At 37.1% G+C, this 18146-nt stretch overlaps 2 protein-coding genes across 3 annotated transcripts; both read left to right on the top strand.

The window, feature by feature from the left end:
- Positions 1–16397, top strand: Src42A (Tyrosine-protein kinase Src42A). Of its 2 annotated transcripts, none has more exons than XM_065311509.1 (6): positions 1–776; positions 13243–13364; positions 13440–13603; positions 14055–14561; positions 14619–14775; positions 14896–16397. In XM_065311509.1, the coding sequence occupies exons 1-6, from the start codon at positions 409–411 to the stop codon at positions 15102–15104; spliced, it is 1527 nt and encodes a 508-aa protein (XP_065167581.1). In that variant the 5' UTR covers positions 1–408; the 3' UTR covers positions 15105–16397. The 2 variants fall into 2 exon arrangements, with proteins under 2 accessions (XP_065167581.1, XP_065167580.1); XM_065311508.1 differs by lacking the exon at positions 1–776 and adding an exon at positions 10914–12356.
- On the top strand, positions 3034–8500 carry LOC135798626 (uncharacterized). Its single transcript, XM_065311506.1, has 6 exons — positions 3034–5473; positions 5525–5793; positions 5848–5989; positions 6045–7726; positions 7781–8050; positions 8108–8500. Exons 1-6 carry the CDS (start codon positions 4582–4584, stop codon positions 8321–8323), a joined length of 3471 nt encoding a protein of 1156 aa, XP_065167578.1. The 5' UTR covers positions 3034–4581; the 3' UTR covers positions 8324–8500.
- Positions 16398–18146: the final 1749 nt, after the last annotated feature.

Here is an 18146-nt window from a genome sequence, read left to right as displayed (position 1 = left end):
GGCGTTTTTAGTGAAGTAGACTTAGCTAGTGCTAGTTGTAAGACTGCAAGTGCGCTGCGTGTGGACATTCTAGTTCGATTAGCACACGTTTCCCTCTCGGAAATCAACAAAACATTGAACAATTGCAACGAGAGGTGTGTGCATCGAACGTGTTTGCATAACGCCCGGGCGTCGAACATCTCCGCATCGCGTGATAGTGCATCGCCCAAAAACCAGCACCCACAATGTTATTGTGAGCGGCTGTCGATGGTGCCCGCCGCGTTCCGTACACATACACAGATCGAATCCATTAGCATGGTGTGCGTGCGGTGTGTGTGAGCGCGCCCGTCACGAAACAAAACCCGTGTCTAGCCGTGTGTAACTGGTGCAGAAGCATTGAAAGTTTCGAAACGGCTGCATTGATGCGCCATGGGGAATTGCTTCAGCAGTCCGAATCAAAGTGATCGGGACGATCGCGATGTGCGTGGCGGCGGTAATAATATCATCGAACCGAATGTGCAAGTGAATCCGGTGCCTGCGCCCTCGCCGGATATCAATCTGCGCCCGCAGCCGGTGAATCCAGCTGAGCCCGATCCGCCGAACGCGAAGATCTTCGTCGCTTTGTATGACTACGATGCGCGCACAGATGAGGATCTCAGTTTTCGTAAGGGCGAGCATCTGGAGATACTCAATGACACTCAGGGGGATTGGTGGCTGGCGAGGAGCAAACGCACGAGGCAAGAGGGATACATTCCATCCAACTATGTCGCCAAGCTGAGGAGTATTGAAGCTGAACCGTAAGTCGATTTCTAATTCTAATTCATTTCCGGTGCATGTGATGATTCATTTCACAAATTATTTATTAAACGATAAGGAAACGTGCTTTATTCGACTACTGCGCTGTGTGCTATGATATTACAGATAAAGAATAATTAATACCGGTATTTCGGTATTTTTTTAATTAAAATACCGGTATTTATAAAAATAATTATTTATTCAATTAGTAAGTTAACTCTTATATTTTTTGTTTTTCTATTCGAAAAATATAGGAATTTGGATATAAATATACCGGTATACCGGTATTGATACCGGTTGTTTGTGTTGTGATTTGCTTTGTTTCATTTCATGTCAATTGCTTTCGATAAACAAAAAACACAAAGTGAGCATTGTTTAATCAATGTAATGCATTTGTGGAGAATGTTCATTTTCGATTGTGTCGTAGTCATATTTACTAGGAATCATTTATTTGCGATTAAGACACATTCCAATTTGTTTACTCAGGATTGGTCATATCTCACAGCTTATAGTTGATTGTGAGTTAAAAATTATCAACATCAATGATAAATATTGCAATTAAACGAGGTAGCTGAGAAACACAAAAAAATGTTTATTGCTTTATTAATAACTTTAGAACTAATCGAGATACAAAATTTTTGTTTGTTTTAAAAGATAGACAAAGTAAATGCCTGCAATTTGGTTGGTTTATAATAATTTCTTTGTGTAACGACGAAAAATATTTTTATTTCAAGCAATTATGAGCTAGAATATTTTTTCAAAGACATGACATCGATGGTAACATTTGAAATATTGTTGTAATTATGATCCCAATATCCCTACAAATTGCAATGCAAATTTCTATAACTTAAGCACGATTTTTCAGCTAATTTGTTGGGGTGCACGTTACGTTACAACAAAATCATTTAAACAAAACACAAGTGAATACAACTGAGCGACGCGGAATTCATATTTAGACTTCAGGAAATATTTACCGACATTTTTACTAGAGTAATTGAGTTTATAACCAGCTTACAAAGATTAAACAGATCCCAAACCGCGTAAAATCCCAATATTTGTTTTTTTATTTGTGCCATGATGTAACGTTTTCTTTTAAAAGACTGTCCCTTTTCCTAGCAAATTATAAATTATCTATTACTCTGAAATATTTCAAAATTTCTCTTTTTTATGCTAAAATTGGCATAATGCCAGTATATTTTTTTCAATTGTCTAATAACGTTGTTTATTCAGAATATTGCGAGTTAACACGAACGTGAAAACATGCAACATGCAATATTACAGCATTGGATAATAATTACAACCTTCTTCTGCTATCGATTTTATTATTACACTTCAATTACAAAGCGAATATTATGCTAGGCAAACACAGCTCATAATATAAATAATTAATTTATATTACTCAATTCTTGGAGGAATACTCGTATATTCAGAATCATTTTTACTCCGTCCGCTGTAGGAATTAGTCTTCTATCGAATAGTTTAATTCGCTTAGCCTTTCTAACCACGTACATGGAATATATTCGCGTATTGTTCACATTGGCACACTTCGCAGGTACCTCTCGATTTCACCAGCACCACAAATTGGTTGCTCGCTTTTTAGTTTAATTAATACTGCACTACAATGTATTGTGCTATGTGTACAGTGAACAAGTTAATTAGAAAATTAGAATTCCAAGTATTATGTGCTAAACTAAACTAAACCAAAGCACCTCCAGTAGACTTGAATATAAACAAATGTAAGTTGATATATAAAATAAGATAAGAAGTGTTTACAACGTTACTCACACTTTAAATTGTATTCTACTGATACTAATTTAAAGGATGCGTAATTATTTATGAATTCACAACCTTTGGAATTCAGCCAAACATTTTTTAATGCTATTATTTGGACATTTGGTACATTATATTGAAAATCTATATTTAGTACCTGCAACAGCCGCACGTGGTCAAGGTGGTTATACTTATGCAACTTTATAAACATGTTTACGTTAGATGTGTTGCATACTGTGTTAGGCTACGTTGGATAAATATCAAGGTAACCGACGCTGCTTTGTATATTCGGTTGCATACGTTCAGCAAGCAATGGTAGGTGAAATATTTTTTATTTTTATTTTTGTTTGTCGTTAAATAATAATAAATAATATAAATACAAGCCGGATTTGCCTGAAGGGATTCCAAGGGAAATTTAGTACTCAACACAAGTGATAAGCATTATAAACTTTCAGTTTGGATATTTTCCAATACATTTTTAATTAGTGACATGCGTACAATAAGAAACACGGATGTTGTTTTTTTTTTTAATGAACAACACACTTTCGTTTTCGTATGTTTCGTGCTCACGAAATGATTCTAAACGATTTTGAAAAGTAGTTATCTTTCGTTGTATGTGTTGAGTGTTTTGACATTGGATTAAGGTGAAATGGAGGATATTTATGCGTGCGATTACGTGCGCAGTGCATTCGCCTTGTGCAGGTCGGAGGGTTGTCTTGAATGAAGTGCAACTGCTTCTTCAGTTCAGTCCAGCTAGGCGGTCGGTAATTTTGACGTGCTTGCCTGCAAGAAGCAGCGTTATTGGCCGAATAGCCTCGTGTTTACGCCAAGGACGCGCTGGGTCGTTCACTTCTTCAGCGAGCGACCTTTCCAAGTACGCCAACGACATTTGTGCATTATGTTACAGGTCACATCGTTTTATATCCATCTTCAAATTACCCACACCCTCGATAAAAATCGTAAATATATCGATGTCTAGTCCGGCGAGAGATATTAACAACAAAAAAATGGCCCACTTTCACCGCATGCATGTCCATTACGTTATGCATTACCTCGCCAATCCCATCATCATCATCATCGTCATTAACGACAACAACAAAATCAAAATATCAACGACAACAAACAAAAACACCGCCGCTTATTATCTTCGGAGTGATAATAAAATTAAAATTTATATTCCGTAAATATTATCGCTGGCGGAGTAAAAATTTCTTTCGGAAACATTCGGTATATTGATAAATGTTATGGTACTTTCACAAAATGAAAAAAATCACCACGATGGGTGTATCATGCGCGTCCCAGACGTGTTCGCGATCCAATCGGAAGAATTTAATTGAATACGCGGCGCCAGGCCGAACCGAAGAACCAGAACGTAAAATTCTATGCCGCGCGCAGAAAATATCCACCTTAAAATCGCAATTCGCAACAAAGTCGCCTCGGCGATCATCTAATAAGTGCCTTTCGGTATGTAATTGCGCGCGCGTACGATTTATACAGTTGCACGATCATCAAACGCACAACGAAATTGATATTTCTTTAACAAATTAACTCTGAATGAGTTAATTGCGGATTAAGTATGTTATAAATAACTCCGGCCGCTCTTGATTAATATTCATGGCATCAATTTAAAGCATGAATACACTCGACAACACTGAGGCCGACGAACATTTTCGTTTATTTACTTTCTATAAATAGAATGTGCATACGCGCGCAGAGATAAATAAATCCATATCATTTGATTGTAATTAATTGCAGTCTGTAGCTCTTGAACTTGCGATGGATTCCGTATTTGTGCAATATTATAAATTTTTTCGCGTGCTTGACTTGAGTTTATCCCGTCTCTAAGCATAAACATAGTCATATAACTTTGTTACACCTGAAATGGGCATGGCGAGCGCCGTTGCGGTCGTACCATGTCTTCATGTGGCGTCTAGAGTCTTGCGATCAGTTGCAGTCATCGTCAATATTGCAATAACGTGTGCACGTTATATCTATAAATAGATCCATCCGTCTGTCCAACAGTGCAACGTGCTTAGGATGATGATGGCGACGGAGCAATCAACTGCCGAGATCATTTTGCGGTTTTGCGATCAACCCAACAGACACATGCAACATTGTACACATGACAATTGTGCGTCTGTCACAGATACACACAATTTGAATCTATCGAAATCTCAAAATTCTCAGTGCGTAATTTTAATATTTAAAATAAAATTTAAAAATATTTTTAAAATGTCTGCGTATAATTTAGACGGGTCTGTGAAATCAAAACGTAAACACCAAGATGTTTTCGATCAGTTTCACGATTACTCCGTGTGTAATATACCATCAACCGGAAGAAAACACGTCGATACAATGGCTGCATACCGCCCGAAACGCAAAGATATGACGCAGATTAAAGACTATCAATTGAGTCAAGCGTACACAGTTATGGACAGAAATCCGGTCATGCTACGTATCAGAGATACTGAATGTCAGTACCAATTCCATCCGCCTGGTTTCAGCGACGTTGATAAAATGGACGCGCAATGTCTGCATGGTCCTCTGGATAAATTACTAATGGAACAATTCGTTGAAGTGATTGATTATTATCAATGCGTTGCGCACGAAGTGTTAAAACGCAACAGAAAAGAGCGATTATTAAAGGCGAAACGCGAAAGAGAGGAAATAAAAAAAGCGTTTGATAAAATAATGGGTCCGGATTGGTATCAGGAGTTGTCTAATCCACAACGCCTTGCAATCGATGGTTTAGCAAAGGCGATTGTTGTAGATTTAGGGCGGAATACCATCAATAACACGCAGGATGTCATAGCTAGACTTGGTTTAGTCCTGAGACCTAATCATGTTCATGTTAAACGTGCCCTTCAGTTGTGTGAAAGTTGCCCAGTGGAGTTTCTACTTGTTTTATATCAGCTTATCAATCCCAATCGTAATCTTTTTATATTTTTAATTATTTAACATCTAGAATAATTCTCTTCAGGTACGTCTTATTCAATTAATGATCGATTGTTGTTATCCGCTGTTGTCCATTTGACAATTCGAAGTACCCTTAAGGAATTACACGTGCGGATACCGTCACCTCCTCGCATCCAACCCAAAAAAACAAAACCTAAAAAAGTTATCCCTAAATGTGGTAAAAGTCCTTATCAACAGAACCTATTACTAAGGGACGAAGTAAAATGTGCTTCATATCACCCTCCGAATAGATACTATGCTGATAATGCATATTTTAATTATGTGGACCAAATGGTAGTTGATTTTATAATTATTTTTTTGATTTTTTGATGAATTTAACGATTCCAGTGCTTGAATCAAATAATTCTTCATAAATCGACGGAACCTGTAACACATCGCGACTATCAATATGAAAAAACCTACTCGGGAGGCGTATGCACATGCGATAATTGCACATTTCCTGATTGCAGCGCTGTCAGGGATCTTGACGGTATCACATTCATTGCTGGTTAATTATTATACAACATTGTAATCATATATCGTAGAGTTTACACGCATTGAAATTGACCTCATCACTGAATGGACCCGAGCGCAGAAATACTACAGTTCCCTGGGTAATGCAAATTATATCCCCGCACTGTTTAAACCCTCTGTATATGTTTGTCCAATCGGAAAATTTCGTCCGCGGCGTGTTCCATCTGTGAAAAAAGTAAAATCACCGGTAGTTTCACCGGAATCAACTACCATGTCAATATCTACCCTGCCGTCTGATAGTTTAAAAAAATGTGCTTGCAAATCATCACAGAATCAAAATGAACAAGCAGAGTCAAAAGAAAAAAATAAAACTGAGGATATAATGCCATCAGTGACATTCACAGACCAAGAAGTGGAATGTATCTGTTCTATTGACGATACTGACGAGTTAATCATAGCTGAGGAAGAGGAATATGTCAGTTCCGAAGGGACTTTTACTCCTGTACCTTACTGTGAGACAGATTTAATGATGGGTCCTTTATTAACTGTCAAAACAGTGGATTCCCAAACTTGTGCTTGTAAAGAAGCTATTTTAAAACGTATCGATGAAAGTTTATGTTATTGCGAACGCTGTGAAGACGATCGGCGTAGAAAAAACAGTATTTTAAAATATATCATCGATAACACGAAAGAAACCGAAAACAAACCAGTGCCGGTTATACGAGATTGTAAAGCGACACCGATTTGTACATGCATGGAAAAGTACAAGAAACAATGGGAGCAGTTTGAGCGCACGCGCGGTATCAGAAAAGTCCAGGAAGCTTTGAAAAGCCTCGAAGAAAAATTCGTTATAAATGGCACAGCGGTCGGCCCCGATGGTAAAATTGTTTATATTTTGTCCAGTGTAATGCCGCAGCGATGTTGTCAATGCGCAAGGATAAAAGAAATCGAAGAAGAGGAAAAACGCACGCTGAAACAAATGCCAATGTTACCAGGCGGTTGTATAAAGTATCACATTGCTGGTGTTCAAGAAAGACCCGAAGGTAATGTTTATGTCCTAGCTGGTACCACGGAAAATGTTGAATGTGACTGTATGGCTCTGTATGAACGCTTCACACGTGAACATACACTGTGTTTGAAATTATTCAACGCGTACATGAAGAAAATTGCGTATGATACCGAAGAATACCTCAAAGAAGTGAATTCGCAGTATGGGGATTTTACTGCGAGTGCCACGTGGTCGGAGAATCGATCGGAAGTTGAGGTTATAGATAAATCCTGCACGTGTCATTGTGATAGGGCTACGCAAATGTGTTGTGTTTGTAATACAAACACAGAGGATTCGGTTGATTGTATTTGTTCGGTGAAATCTTGCCCGTGTGGGTTTGAGGAGTGTGAGTGTGTCACCGAAGGAGAAGGTGGTGCAATTGATGAATCCTTGTATGAATGCGGAGGGGAATGTGATTGTACGTTGTCTAGTGAGGGAAGTGAAGGAGCTGAAGGGTTGTTACTCTCGAATTGTGCGTGTTCTTCACTTACGAATAAAGATAACATTGTGAAGGTGGTTAAGAAAATAAGTGAAGATCTAGAGGTGAAAAAGGAAAAGGATGATTTTGATTTATTGCTGGAGAGGATCAAGGAAGAGTATAAGAAGCATCCGTTGTATAAAGTTGAAGATCCGCCGGAATTGGAACGGTATATGATTTTTAAAAAGCTGCCGGCTACACATCGGGAACAAACAGAAGTTTTAAAGGTTTTTTCCTCTAAAAAAAATTAAAAATTAGTTTTCTAAAATAATAATTTATAGAAAGCTTTAAAGAAGCTTGCAGAAGATGGTTTCCCTCTTGCGCGTCTTCCCGACGTGCATACTTTACCGATTTTTCGTTGTTGGTGGCGGTTTCGTTTGCGTGATTATTACACGGCTAAACAACGCGCGAACATGTTAAACCTTAAAGATTATCCGATTATGGAAAGAATGGATATACACCGTCCGAAGAATTATACTATAAGAGCTACATTCTTGAAAAATCGTAAAGATTTACATAACTGGGATCATACTAAACTCATACGTTCACATGTACGATGGTTTAAAACTGTACAGAAAGTATTTAGATTTTTAAATATTTTTTTGTAGAATTTGAGCGATCGAATCAATTATTATCGCCACAATAAGGGTGTCAGTATAAACTATGCACGTCAATTGTTTACGTTGATGCGACAATACGAGTTTCACAACAAGACATTTCGTGATGTATTCTTTTCGTACATGCCGTCCAAGGAGGAGGACCTTTTTATGGATCAAATTTGGAAGCAAAGCGAGGTCAAACAGAAGCGGTCGAAATGTTTATAGAACTGATTTTGCTTTTGTTTATTCTGCCATGGATACACGTTTTTTTTCTGTTTACTTTAGCGCTGATACGTGTGATGGATGGAATGGAGGAAGCTGATCAGGATAATCAATAATATAAATGTTGCATAAAATATGCACTTCCGGTTAATAAAATTTTTATTGCTTAGTAAAAGAAAATTCGAAAAAAAGTGTTGCAAAAACTTGAAAACTATTTTGCACACCCTGTAAATATTTTTTTGCGATAAAAACTAGCTTAAATGATTCTCCTGGGTCTAAAATATCTCTGTACCAAATTTTAGCAAAATTTGTTGATTGGTTTTTGTTTGAAAGAGGAACAAACATACATTCGCATTAATATTAGTATAATTCACAGCGCGTTTCTTGATATATGTTTCCGCATGATTTTTGGCTTCCGAAATTTATTTATGCGAATTTGTGTGCGGATTTAATTGATCCGTGAACCTGCACGGAGTTCACATTGGTTTGTCATTGAGTAAGCGAATAGATAATTGTGATTGTTGGACATTTTGATTATGGTTCCTACATAATCACGTCGCAGGTAGCATATTGTTTTGTTTTCTGCGGCACGTCAGTGCAAGACCTCGATAAATTATCATTTGCATTGCGATTTAACGATGCGGAATTTTCCGTTTCCATATGACATTTACTTCCGTGCCGCATACAACTTGCACAACAACTTTAATATTTCAACCACGATTCCAAAAATCCAAGATAAACACAATGTTACTCTAGTTTAATAGTTGTTTTTTACGATTTGTACGTGCGAAGAACACTTTTAATTCAATTGCATAATATCGATGAGTGAATGAAACAAATGACGATCGGAAAATGACATTGTCGTGTCGTTTATTAATTTCCTTGAGGTTTTTATTGTTGTTTCATGGAACGATTGTGCAAGCCGAGATTGTTGATCGGTTGCGTGATATATTTCAATGCTTTACATTGCATTGAGCTAACACGCGTCGCGTCCCTTTGAATGGAACACCTCGCGCATATTAATTTCGGTGCTATGTTTCTCTTGCAAATAATTAGCGCTGAAAGTCCGGGGCGAACAGGTGATAATTAAATTGTGCGCGGCGAGCGTCATTTAGAAAACTTTCTTGTTTCGTAATTGCGTCGGCAAATGGTATTTTAATAAAAGATGTCAAGTATAAATCTATTTTAGACGTGAATGGTGGAAACATTTATTAAATGATATTTTAAATGTTGGTTCTAGACATATTTAAATTGTCTAGTTATTGAATTAACACCTATTGACGAATCCGGGAACTACAACGTAATTTTTTCTGTGAAACATTACGAGTAAATATACGCACGAGGATCTTTCGTAATTGTGAGTCAGCATCGAGTAGAGACTCAAATTTCCGGATTCCTCAAAATTCAGGTTATCAAAATTTTAAAGAAAACCTGTTTTTATTATGCGTTTATTAAAAATAATACGAATCGACGACGAAAATATGATTTTTTGAAATTTTCTTCTAATTTTGTAATGTTTTTCAACTTTTACTTTTCAATACTTCGGTTTTTCCTTCTTTACATCACTTATTATGCTACTTATTCAGAATTCTTTTACCTGGTCAAGATTTTTGAGTCATAAAAAATACGCTAATCCGGATAATACAGCTTCTATTGTATTTCCAAGAACGTTACACCATTAATAAAAAATATTTAAAATGCAATAAAAATGAAAAAAACACGACATGAGTAAACACATTGTAACTACTACAAAAAGCTGTAATCGCTATGAAAACAAACGTACGGTTGTAATTAGTTTGAGTCATATTGTTCCATATTTAGCTCTCGTTTAAGATGAATTAAAATCCATTATTACTGAGCCGTTGATTGCTCCCGTGAAGAAACTGAACTCAAATGCAATAACTACTGGAAAATTCCGTCAAATAACAATTGCACGTGTTCATAACATGTCTATGTTTAACGCGCTGATGGTTCACGTGTTCAATCGGTTAAAAATGAAAATTTTTAACGTAATCAACGCTTTTTTTTAACTTTTTGATTATACGTTGCGGTGAAAACGCGACCTCAAAACAGATATGACCGTGAGGATTTCAAGCCCGCAAGAATTCGACGAAATTTATGAATGAAAGATTCCAAAATACCCAAATTCTGAGAAAGCATTTATACCTTGATCGAAATCAAACAAGGTGAGATGTAAAAAATCTCAAGAAAAAAAATCGCAAATATTAATTTATTGGTTTATATTCATACATTGCATAACTTTATTGTGTTATGTCTTGGCTTTACATTAAAATATGACTGCGAATGAATAAAACATAACAGTGAAACAATACATAAACGAATTCATAAGCCAGCCGGGGCCTATTTTGCATTATTATCTTCAGTGATGACTAATTGTCGCTATATTTACAATAACTAAATGTGCCAATGCGCTACCTGCGCGCTTGTTTTGTGCTCGGTGCTTTCCTGCGATCCTTGCAGAGCACGCATACAAACAGTACTCGTACGCGAGTACTCGTACCTTAGCTCGACAATCATGTTGGTCGGGTGCGCCAGTATCTCGGCATGCGGCTAGCGACATGGACGCTGCTCGGCAGAAACAAAACGCGTCGCCCGAGAGACAAGTTCAACTACAGCGCGCATCGCGATAATGAATTACATCTAATACCGGGAATAATAATAAATAATGTGTTTAGTGAAGTAATTAGACAAACATTTCTTTGAAACAGCTGATGAGCTGACGCAACTACAACTTCTTATCGGAGTTTAATTACCATACGTTCCTTGTAGTCTAAACTAAAACATCTAGGACATCGATTTTGATAGATTATAGAAAGTGCAGAAAAAACAATTTGGCAGTGCGACTAGGAAATGATTAGTATTTACTAATACTATTACGAAACCAAAAAAAATTAATTTAAAATTTAAATTTAAATGTGGATAAAATGGTTTCTTCTGGGGTTGTCTGGTGTTGTAAGGGAGATCAATGGATCCCATTGCAATTGAGCTCGATTCGTCTGCATGGTATTATCACGCAGGCTCATTGGGCGGCCGTTTCGGATTTTCTGCAGAGCGTCACCAACAAACAGCTAATATTAAAAGAAAACGGATTCATCGAACTCACCGAGCAGGAGCGCCTCAACCTGCTGCATCAAAACGAGACGAACGAAACGAACAAAGAATTTAAATTGGATTTGAACGAGTTGCGGCGTGAAAAAGTTGTTAGTTTCAAGTTAAATAATGTGCAAGAAAGTGTAGCTCAGCAAGAACAAGACAACGCTGATAAAATTAAATTGGACAGTGCGTGCGTGGACCAATCTAAATTAATATCTTCGGCCACATCCGGGCGCAAATACTCTTCGCAGAGTGACGAGTTGGTTGTGCAATTGTTGAAGAAATACTGTAAATATTCACGTGACGCATTGGATGATGAGATATTAAATGCCATCGATGCCACCGCCGAGGAAAATACTAGTGAGACGACAAGGACGCGAACAAGGAAGCTTAGTTTTTATCCGATTGATGAGAAACTCTACGAGAATTGCAATGATTTCGAAAACGATCGCAATGAGCATGTGCTTAGATGGCTGAAGCAACAGAATCGCAGGTTTACCATCGACCATCCAAGAAGCGCCGCGAGTTTGGTCAATAAGGAGGCGAAGTTACGTCGATGTAGTTTACCGGAACGTTTGCCCACCAAGACGAATCAGCTGCCATCGCCGACCGACAGTCGAAAATCCAGCCTGACGAGCAAATCCAGCGGCATCTTCTCTTCGAGTAGGAAGTCGAGCGTCGACTCGACCAACGGCACGCACACGTGCAGCAGTCGGAAAAGTAGTGTCGCGTCCAATTCGGAAAGTTGTTGTTCCGAAAGCGACGACTGTAATGTGGCGTCGTCGTTGACCTGGACGAGCGCGGTCGGTAGAAATCCTCGCCGGTTACAGCGATTGCAGAAGCAGCGGGAAGCTTGGGCGAGGAACACCAGGAGGAAACTTAGTACTACAGTCGTGCATGTTTGTGATAATTTAGATGCCGAGTAAGTTGTCACCGAAAATTAAATACAAGCCCAAAACCGGATTAAAAGTTGCGTAAAATTTAATTATTAAACCGTTGAAGGTCATAGTATTGCCAAATTTACATTCCTAGGCTTTCGCTATCATTATACGTCGTTTTTGTTTATGAAATGAATCATATTAAACTATGCATGAATAGTTTTGTATGCGAATTGTCACGAAATGCGTGGATTTAAAAAAAACAACAACATGAAGGTAATGAGAAACGTGTTGTTACAGAAAAACTATAATTTCAACTCGTTTGTTTCCAATAATACTGATTAAAGTGGATTTACATAATCATATTTCTGGATTGTGCGTGTTTGCTTGTGATTTTACTTTCGTTGCTTTGAATTGGAACAAAATGTCAAGTAATCCAGTATTTTTCGACGATGTGTTACATTCGTGGTCGCGCACGCCTCTTTTCTTCATTTAGCTTACTTTACTGGAGCTTTTTGATGGCTCGTCGCTAGACGTATATAAAAATCTGGGGTAAGCTACCGTTAAGAGGAAGCGCGAACTCGTAAATTACCCATCCGAAGATGCGAAGAGCGTATATGCGCTCAAGACACTGTCTGTGTTGATTTAAACTAAACATAGTTATAATAATATTTCTATTATGGTTCATTGGCACATAATATCGTTGCAGAAATTTCGTCGACCTCAAAGTTTCGTAATTACATAGCACACAGCGCCAGACGTGACTATAAATGCACGTATAAATTTCCTAATCGATGTATATTTTTTCTTGTCTTGACTTGTGACACGGTTTTATTTAGATTTATATATTCGCCAAGGTCAAAATTTTATTTGGCAATCATATTTATTTGTATGTAGACTATATTAAAACAAAAACTAATTTAATTACAGGTGGTATTTCCGTAAAATTAAACGGATAGAAGCCGAAAAGAAATTGCTGCTCCCTGAGAACGAACACGGCGCCTTCCTAATCAGGGACTCTGAAAGTCGACACAACGATTATTCTCTCTCTGGTATGTAAATATTATCATTACAACAATTTGTTACGGTAACATTCAAGCGTACTAATTCAACACGAAATGTTTCAGTTCGTGACGGCGACACAGTAAAACATTATAGAATAAGACAATTGGACGAAGGTGGATTCTTCATCGCGCGACGAACTACTTTCCGTACACTACAGGAGCTTGTTGATCATTACAGTCGTGATGCGGATGGATTATGCGTCAATCTTTGCAAACCTTGTGTTCAGGTGTGTAAAATACGTTAATTAACTGACGCATGTCTTTATTACGTTCATTGTTCAACGATTATATTAATTTCTCTCCAAGATTTGTTACTAATTACGTGTTTATAATTCTTATTTAAACAGAAGCTTTCCGAGGTATGTTTTAGGCGTTTACCTGTTGACAATTGTACACGTTTCCACACCTGATCGAAATGAATCACCATTTTTATGTACATACATTTGTTTAGTTTCTCCATCAGCAAAAAGAAATGCATGTGATGCATTTGATTATTAGGACAGGTTCCATTGGTTTATTTCATTTTTTGTTTAATATTTACACATCACATTAAATCAGTATTTTAAAAGTAGGAACGTGTGTTTTAGAATCTCCGCCAGATTTTTAAAATTTTAATTTTAATTATTTAACTGAAAATTGTGTTGGGATTGTTTTTATTTGTATATTTTATTTTTGCAGGTTGAAAAGCCACAACCGGAAGGCCTTTCACATCGAACGCGTGATCAGTGGGAAATTGATAGATCCTCATTGAAGTTTATCAGAAAACTTGGCCACGGTCAATTCGGTGAGGTTTGGGAAGGACAGTGGAATAACACCACGCCTGTGGCGATTAAAACGTTGAAAACGGGCACAATGGACCCGAAGGACTTCTTAGCCGAAGCGCAAATCATGAAGAAACTGCGACACCAAAAACTAATTCAATTGTATGCCGTGTGTACAGTTGAGGAGCCTATTTACATCATCACTGAACTGATGAAAAACGGTTCTCTGTTGGAATTCCTTCAGGGTAAAGGAAAAGCATTGAAGCTGCCACAGTTAATTGACATGGCCGCGCAAATAGCAACCGGTATGGCGTATCTGGAGTCACAGAATTATATTCATCGTGATTTAGCAGCGAGAAATGTGCTTGTGAATGATTCCAATGTTGTAAAAATTGCCGATTTCGGTTTAGCGCGACTTATTAAGGTAAATTAATCGAAAACAATTGGTGTTTTTTTTTATATTAAATGTTTTATTATGTAGGAGGATGAATACGAAGCTCGTGTAGGAGCTCGTTTCCCTATCAAATGGACCGCACCGGAAGCCGCCAATTACAGTCGATTCACAATCAAGTCTGATGTGTGGTCGTTCGGTATTTTACTCACTGAACTTGTAACATATGGGCGTATACCATATCCAGGTATGATTGTTATTCTTTATTTGTTTACATAATACGTAGATTGCTCCTTGAACCTATTAATAATGCACTTCTTTGCATACTAACTATTTACTAACATTTAAATTATTATTTCTCTTTTAGGAATGACAAATGCCGAGGTATTGCACCAAGTAGAGCATGGTTATCGCATGCCACCGCCGCCAAACTGCCCCAATCCACTCTACGACATAATGTTGGAGTGCTGGAATCGGGACCCGATGAAGCGACCAACCTTCGAAACGCTGCAATGGAAACTGGAGGACTTCTTCACGATGGATGGCTCCGAGTACAAAGAAGCTTCGGCATACTGAGGGCATGCCCACCTGCCTGCTGATTGGCTAAGAAATGCAGTCGATGTGCATTATCATTAGGCTCTCAACAGGACAGGTGGCGGTTACCGTCCCCCGTACTGAACGTAATCCTAATTTTTGTCATTTCGCATACGCACGAACTAGCAATCTATTCGATATTGTTTACGAGTGTACTAAAGGCCAAAAATAGTTTACTATTTTATTAAGAAATTAATAAGTGCATACATGTAGACCAATCATTCAGCAAGCATGTTAGTAACGATAATTTTGAGACTGACGATTAGTCCTCATTCTTATATTGATAACGATATTTGTTTACAAAGCATTTCGAAAGGGAAACTATGAAGACTAATACGATTATAAGTCGGCCGTACCATTTTTTCGAGTTTACTACTGAGTGTTGCGTTTGTTGTTCGAGTACGGGGAAGTTTTGCAATTATTTACGTTTGCAATTTTCCCCAAAACCCCCAAGAAATACAATTTGTAGTAAGCGCTCTGGGATCGCACAAGTTTTTGAAATTGTACACGTCTTTTTTACGACGAATTACCATACGTATTATTGTAGCTATCGTATGTTACTAATTGGTAAATAATCAAGCTGCTGCCATAATTATAAATGTAACCAAACTATTTGTTTTGTACTGCAGACAAATAATATAATCTATCAACAATCGTTAGAGAACAGTGACCAGTAGAAAATTCAATCAATGTGAAGGTCATTCAGGAAGTGGACTAAATTTAATTCTGTCCTATCAGGACGTACTGTGCATATAGGTCGATAAAACTGCTTATAATCGTGAACCAAAACAATTGATATACGTATTATCGTAGTATGAACAAAAAAATCAACACATTCTATGTAGTATCAATGTCTTCTTGTCATAGAAACCGTTAACGAAGGAAGATGGAAACATTCCTCATGAATCTTCTAGTATATACGAGCACGTCACATTAAACTTTATTGCGAGTACTCAGAACAAAACTCAATTTTATAAACGAATGATAGAAAATGAAACTGTTACTGATGGAATAGATCTATCAGTGATTTTGTTAACGAGAGTAATGTACAACATAAATTATCGCTTTTTAAGTATGTTTAATATCTTAAAGCAATTGTGAATTATTTGATGTAAAAAGAAACTCAAGTTCTTCATTATAACTATACCAATTGTATGGAAGTGAATACAGAACTAATTTATATACATGTAAGTCACACCTTTTATACATATTCACATTATACTGTTATATACTTATAAATATGTTATTTGCAAATAGTACATAATTTGATATCAATAGCGTTTTTGCAATGTATCCCAATGGTATTTACTTTCAGTTGACTATTTGCTTTGAAATGTGTGACTGCATTGCTGCAAATATGTATATATTGTGTTTCGTGGGACTGATTTTTGTATGTTTTAGGGATTTTGCACCTAAGTCCCTAATCGTAGGTGTACCATTCTTGCATCAGATAGTAAGTGTTTAATTTATTTATCATTTTCATGCATAACTTTTGTGACAAGCTTTCGAAATAATGACAAAACTTGCATTTTTGTGTTTCGAAGGACTGATTTTTGCTTGTTTTAGGAGTTTTACACCTGAGCCTGATATCGTGAGAGAACCATTCTTGCATCAGATTGTAAGTATTTAATTTCTTTATCGTTTTCATACGTAACTTTTGTGATTTGCGCATGAAATTGCGACAAAAATTGCAAGAGTTATATTCTAATATATGAGATGCACCTAAAAAACGTGTATTGCTAGAAAAATTGTTTTGTACGTTGTTATTTCGATAACTTGTAACTGTTTGTTTACATCGAGTCATTTTAAATAGTTTTTGGGTTATATATAACATGGATTTTGTTTTTCGTTCAAGTAAGTGAGATGAACATCCATTTTACTAATAATTCTATTTCGTGTGTAACGTTTGATACGAGAGCGTTGCGGCTCGATGGTTCGTAGGATATGCTACGATGCTTTGGATCGTAAGTACGTTCGCTTTATTAAAGAAATTAATGTATTGTTAAATATAAATAATAAAACACAATTTAAAATTAAAATCTCAATCTTATTTCTTTGTGATATCCTCTTTGCCGTTTTCAGGATAAGCGTCTTAAATCATATTTCATATGTATCTTATTATGTGCGTGAAATGTGTACAATATAACTGTAACTTGTTTTGTTTCATAAATAAAATATAGTAAAAACATATATAGAAGAATCAAATATTAATGATAAAAACACTCGGTGGTCGAGTGGAGACGTGCACCTGCTGGCATGCTAGCAGACACGGATCGAATCTCAGGTATAGAAGGCATTTTTCTCAAATATAAAAATATCAGGTGTAATTTGGGTTGCATATATGAATTGCAACGAAATATAAGAGAAATTGCAATACAAGTGAAGGCAATAAGAGAAGTAACAAAGTAAGTGGAGAAACGAGAACAGAGAAATGGAAGTAGGAGTAGTAAAGAATAAGAGAAGATAGAAGGAAGAGAACAGAGAATAGAGTAGAGAAGAGGAGGAGATAGAAGAAAGAGAACAGGGGAGGATCAGATTTTTAAATTTTTTGGCACGTGTCGTTATAAGACAGTCTACGGTCGATCGACCAGAGCGCCGGAGGCCCACTGCTTCGATCCGTCCATTGCTCCCGGCCCAACCTACAGCTACGATGTCTCTGCGCTTCATCCCCGAAATTATCAGGCATATCAACAATTTTTATGGTGGGGATCACCCCAGAGAGAGGAGGAACTCCTTATAAGGACAATCCTTATAAAGTCTTGTTCAAATATTTCTAAGTTTTGTCGCCTCCAGAGGTGACACTTAAAAATATTCTTACAAGTTCTCACCTGTTTCTGAAATGAAAGAAGGAGCACACAAATCACACAGGATACCTTAACAATTTTTATAGTGGGGATCATCCCTGAGAGAGGGAACTCTCTTAGAGACCTGTTCCTGAAATGATAGAAGGCGAACACACAAATCAAAGAAGTCAATATATCTTACTATTTCTTTATTAACAATAGAATACAAGTTTATATTTTA

This window comes from Atheta coriaria, unplaced genomic scaffold, assembly GCF_025399875.1.
Source record: "Atheta coriaria isolate IRGN ID8LTWV9N9 unplaced genomic scaffold, Caltech_Dcor_3.1 hic_scaffold_9_pilon, whole genome shotgun sequence".
Lineage (NCBI taxonomy): Eukaryota > Metazoa > Arthropoda > Insecta > Coleoptera > Staphylinidae > Dalotia > Dalotia coriaria.
This window is presented reverse-complemented; position numbering and strand designations above follow the sequence as displayed.